This window comes from Limulus polyphemus, unplaced genomic scaffold (assembly GCF_000517525.1).
Source record: "Limulus polyphemus unplaced genomic scaffold, Limulus_polyphemus-2.1.2 Scaffold2965, whole genome shotgun sequence".
In the NCBI taxonomy this organism is placed as follows: Eukaryota; Metazoa; Arthropoda; class Merostomata; order Xiphosura; family Limulidae; genus Limulus; species Limulus polyphemus.
In genome coordinates, this window is record NW_013668575.1 from 15,863 (window position 1) to 21,917 (window position 6,055).

At 35.5% G+C, this 6,055-nt stretch overlaps 1 protein-coding gene across 1 annotated transcript in view; it reads right to left on the reverse strand.

Moving 5' to 3' along the window:
- LOC106468334 (apoptosis regulatory protein Siva-like) overlaps window positions 1-3,160 on the reverse strand; it is an 11,334-nt gene extending 8,174 nt beyond the window's left edge. Inside the window, exon 1 of the mRNA XM_013928752.2 lies at window positions 2,935-3,160. Within this exon, the coding sequence (XP_013784206.1) occupies window positions 2,935-3,052 (118 nt within the window). The 5' untranslated portion in view covers window positions 3,053-3,160. The remainder of the gene's footprint in view (window positions 1-2,934) is intronic.
- Window positions 3,161-6,055: the final 2,895 nt, after the last annotated feature.

The following is a 6,055-nucleotide window of genomic DNA, read 5'->3' on the forward strand; positions in this document are numbered from 1 at the left end:
AGTGGACTGTGTGTTGTTTATTTATTATTGAAATGTATCACCAAAAAGTCACAGACACCTACTGTAAAGAATCCGGCCCATACATAAAACCTGACAAATATCAAGAAACGAATATGTGAGGATACAAAGTTCCACAGTTGCATTTCAATTTTATCAATATTTGTATAAAACTTCAATAATTATAACTGATTCCTGTCATTTTTTATTCCTCACAGTCAATCTAAACTTATATTTTATATGATCATATATAAACTGTAACCAAGATATTTTTATAGCCAAACTATAAATTCCAAGGTAATAAGTTAATAATTAAGATATATATACACAATAATTTTTAAAATTCTGATAAGTTGGCATAGTAATCAAAGTAGATGCAATTCAATGTGACATACACCAATGCAAAAAAACAACATAAAAAAAATAACTGTATGTAATTGTATTGCTACAGCCAAAACTTTTGTTATACAACTGTGAGAAAATATTCCTGAAATTAAATTAGTTTGGCCTAGAGCTCAAAATTTAGTCAATATTACTTTGGGTATAAAGAACAAAAAAATTAAAACATCATCAACTTTGAAAATAAAAATTGGTTTTTATTTTTGAAATACTTAATTTAGAAAAATTAGAAAAAAAATACCACAAGAGTTTTAGAGAATGATTTAAGCAATTTTCAAGATTGATTACCTAACAGTTATTTTTTCTCTTATGTTTAACAGTTTTTACACAGCTTTTCATATTGCTAACATAACATACAGACAACAAGAGACATTTGGTCCTTCAAAACTGGAAGAAAATATTTGTTGATTTCTTAACTTAGAGTCTTCGTTGATTAAAGAGGTTTGTTTTTTATTAAAAACGTTGGCGATATAACAGAAAATAGCCTACTTCAGAAATCGGTGATTCTCAACCTTTTTGAATACATGGAACTCTTCTGGTGTTAAATTTGTGTCGTGGAACCCTTCACAGCGTTCATTACAAAAAATATTACTGCAATACTATATCAATAATTCCAGACAGAGTCTTTATGTTTAATGCAGCTATATACCCACACACATACATGCAAAGCATGATAAATTTATTGAGCCAATTACTCAGGCACACATGCATGCATAATGAGAAGCGTGCACTCAAAAAATAAAAGTTTACATGACTCAAACCGCTGTTTGTATCTAGTCTCATTATGAAACATGAGGTAGTGAAACTTCAATTATGTGACTAGTGTGTATTTATGCATTAGAATGTTTGCATTCTGCAGAACCCCTGGATATCTGTTGAGAAACCCTTGGGTTGCTCAGAACCCCAGTTGAGAAGCACCGATCTAAATAACAAGTCATTTAAAAAATTAACAAATCAGTAAGGCAAGATTTCCCTTCAGTGAATCCATGTTGATTTTATGATATATTTCACTAAATGGTTTTGTAATGCTTCTTTTATCAGACTCAACTTTTTCCCATTACAGAAGTATGAATAACTAGGCCTTAATTTCTAGGGTAATTTTTATCGCATATTTTAAAAACAGGAGTAAAACTAGCAATTATCCAGTCCTCAGGCATCTATTCATTGTTTATTAACCTACCAAAAATCAAAGGGAAAGGTTCTCCTATATGATCTTTGACCTTCTTATATGAATCAGAAATCCATAACGAATTTTTTCTATAGGCTTAGATATAAGCAGGCTTGGATGAACAGCCTATCTGACTGCTAGCCAAAATCAATCAACAAAAGAACGTAAATTTTTAAACTCTGAAATGAAATAATTTGCAATACTAATGGTAATAAATCATATGTTCAATAACTTGAATATGTAGCACTATTATGTGGTTTATTAAAAATAACACAGTGAGCAGTATAAACAGATATTTTAGTTTTAGAAACAAGCACTTGTTTACTGTCTGCAGCTTTAAATTAAAAACAATTTACTCATTTTAAAAGCAGGACCCGAAATTCGAATTTTTTTTAAATTCAGGTGAGACTTATCTTTGGATTATAAAATAATAGGCCCCTTATGAGCCAGTGGGGGACATTTTTGTTGAAAACTACCCAACCCAGTTTTTTTAAATTTTGAACTGAAATTTTTTGGACATCTTTATTGGCTACAAAGAAGGCATTTCCCACACTCTTTTAGTGTTGGGGCTACAAAAAGTGATCTGAAGTGGTAAGGTGACTGCTATCGGTCGGCGCATCACAAGCTTAATGGCCAAGCACAAGAAGCATGGAAGTCTCCAAATGACACACAGAAGTATTTAGGAACCATTTAGAGCCACCTTGGTAGATATTGTGCAGCAAGCCAAACACAATATTATACCTGTACTGCTTTCAAAGTGTTCCTGACTGCTCATCCAACTGCTGACTATCGTGATGCTTTGCCTTTCCCTACCGAATTGCACGTAAAATAATTTGTATCTCAATTGAAAGCTAAAGATAAAATGGTGATAACAGAAGCATAAAAGGTTGACAATTGCTTAATCAATGATGCTGAGAATGTGGCTTTATTGATATATATTGAATTTACTCCCAGCAGATAAACCTTAGTACTAGCTAGTAGTAGTATGGAGACTAGATGATGCTGTATTTCACTTTAAAATTTATCAATTAACAAATGAAAACTTGTCTCGAAAAGATACGTCCAAAACCACCCTCTTTGGGAGTTTCCGGATTGAACTTACTTTTAATATTCAACAAATTGTAGTGTAAAGACTAAAGACATCCCTTGGGTCCTGAAGCCGAAAGACGTGTTGAAAATAAAAATCGAATTTAGTCTAGCATCTAGGTTAACAATCAAAAAGCCAAGACTAGAAGTTAATTTTATTTTTACGGATTAGAAAACACCAAGTTGTTAGATAAAAAAATGCCACATTAGACCTTCTTATAGTTACACTACATTAATAAAAATTAAATTGGGAAATTATTACTAAATTGTTGTAACTCGCTCACCATATACTCCAGGCATACGAACCGACATATTCACACCCAAATTAATTTCTTTGGGGCTAATATGATACTTAATTTGACTTGGAATTTCATCAAAAAACGGGTTTTTCCTTTTAGCCATTATAAAATAACGATACTTAAGTTCTCAATACAAATTACTTTGATTTTTTTTTTGTATGTTGCTCTATTCTATTTGTTTTCTTTCCACACATACCCGCTTAAATTTCCATCACACCCCCTGTTGTCACTTTTGATTAATACACCTATGTGCAATAAAATTAATGTTTCAGATATTTAAAAGACAAAACCAAAAAAAAAAAAAAAAATTAACGAGTAAGGTATGCATATCACAACCATAATCCTTAGAAACTTTAATGAAATTTTATATATGTTTTAATATGCTCATTTTGTTTATTTTTAATCATTTGTTTGGGCGCCGAGTCAGCAAAATATTTAATTGTACTATATAGTTAACTTTAACTTCAATTGATTTATTGTCGGTTAGGTCAACGTTTTGTTATTTTTAGGTTTACGAGTGAAAATATTGAGCCCCCAGTAGCACAGCGGTAAGTCTGCGGATTTACAACGCTAGAAACCGGGTTTCTATACCCGTGGTGGACAGAGCACAGATAGTCCATTGTGTAGCTTTGTGCTTAACTTCAAACAAACAAACAACCAAAATATCAAAAAATTTAGTAGGAGGAGGGAAAGAATTGAAAACCGTAATATATTAATAAAATACATTGTTGCGTATCTGCTTGTTTGTTAATTTCTGGTATAAATTCTTTCCGAGGAACTTCAGCGATACAAGTCCCTTCTTGATTAAAACTTGTTTATTCTTTCTCGATACAACTTTGTAATACACAGTAGTTTCGTAATCAATACGTTTCTCGTCTCTTTACTTAACAACCTTTATAACACACGCTAAGACTTTTCAGTTGGTCTTTCAAGGAATAGCTGGTGAAAACTAACTGGACCAAGTGCGTTCTTTGTCATTTAGTCACACTCGATGCTTTACAATGTCCAGCTGACTCGAAGTGTGTGGTGTTAGGGCTGGTCAGGGTTATTCTACCCTAGTGCGATTCCATAAGTTATGATGAACTGTCTATTCCCATAGACATTAAACGACTGGATGAAGGGAACGGTGTAGAAGCCACTCTTATGGAAAACAAAACAAAATGACACAAATCCTCCCATACAAAGTTCAACATCACAAAACTTCAACGAGCAGTAAAAAGGAAATCAGCCCAAACAGGGCCCGGCATGGCCAGGTGGTTAGGGAGCTCGACTCGCAATCTGCGGGTAGCAGATTCGAATTTCTGTCCCACCAAATATGCTCGCCCTTTCAGCCGTGGGGGCGTTACAATGTGACGATCAATCTCACTATTCGTTGGTAAAAGAGTAGCCCAAGAGTTGGCGGTGGGTGGTGATGACTAGCTGCCTCCCCTCTAGTTTTACACTGGTAAATTATGGACGGCTAGCGCAAACAGCCCTCCTGTAGCTTTGCGCGAAATTCAAAACAAACAAACAAAAGAAAAGAAACCCAAACAGATTGTGATCCTTGTTCAGCCACACCCAAGAAGTACACTCGTCAAACCGAGCACCAGGAAAAAGCAAATAAGGACATCTACTTTCTATGCGAGAATGTGTCGACAACTGAACTTCGTAAAGCATCAACATTCCACGTGTACTCTCGTGTTAGAAAACGTGCATTGGAGTTACAGGATGAGTGTCTACTTACGAAATTAAGTGCAAGGGGACATGGTGACACAAGATGAGAAATATCACCCGATGGGGATGTGATTGTACTCGAATGGCTCATCATACTGCTGTACGACAGAACTAGCAATAAAGTGACATAGACGAAGGTCGTCAAGAACTGTTCACGAGAAAAAGACAAGCGATGGATGCACTCCCACTGAACAGAGCGGCCCTACTCCAACGTATCAACAGAGCTGTATATCAGGGTGGTTACTGCTGGGGTGAAGCGATCAGAGTTAACCTTTACATGCCTTCCCTGAAGCCAGCACTGCATCAAGATAAATCATTCCAGCTGTTGCAAGAAATGTTGCATTGCAGAGGTCGCCGCAACTGCAAGAAAGCAGCATTAAAGTACACTGCATTATATCAACCTTGTGGCGGGTAAGATTGTGACAGGTAAGTTGTGCGGCATCAAAGTTAATGACTGTTAAAGTTTTTTTTACTACCGCGCTTGACTCAATTGTCCGTCTCTGTCTGTCTGCAATTATCTATATATCTATGCCGTTACTTCTCGCCAGTCTTATATACTATAAAAGCGCATGTCTAGCAAACGCTAGCGTCTTCGCGAATCTTCTAGACACTCATCACGTGTTACCAGCGTCACGTGACTTCCGCTGTCGTAACAATATCATCAGATTTCAAATATCTGTTAGTCAGGACACAGAGAAGAGTGTTCTCAACCAGTTGAGGTGGCATATCTAAAGTGTCAAATGATGAAAGATTACATATCAGAGAATTCATAGCCGCTTTCATTCCCTTTTTTATGGGCATAGAGAGACACATGGCAACAACATCCACACTGAATAATACAGTGTTAAGGATAATAAGGAAATCGTCATTCCTCAATCTTCATTCTAAAGAAGCTACTACTGTTGGACACTTTCTTATGAAACATGGTACAGTAGGTAACACACCATTTAACATTAAGTTCTTAGCAAAATGTAATAATTTCTTTGATCGTAAATTCAGAGTCTTCCGTTTCGACCTTATAAATCTAAAATAAAAATTAATAATTCTTGGCCTTTGTATTAATTATTATTATTATTGTGTATGTCTTAAATAGCTCGTAATTTTCTGTCTCTTTGTCATTCTACTTTCTTTTTAACGTGCTTGCGATAGCACGTGACATTACCATTGTTAAGTCAGTTTTTAATTGTTGCAGGATTTTTTAGGTTATAAGTTTGCATTTGTATGTGATGCTACAACACCTGAGAAAGGCTTAAGCCAAAAGCCCGGCATGGCCAGGTGGATAAGGCGCTCGACTCACAATCTGAGGGTCGCGGGTTCGAATCCGCATCCCACCAAACATGCTCGCCCTTTCAGCCGTGGGGGCGTTATAATGTGACGGTCAATCCCACTATTC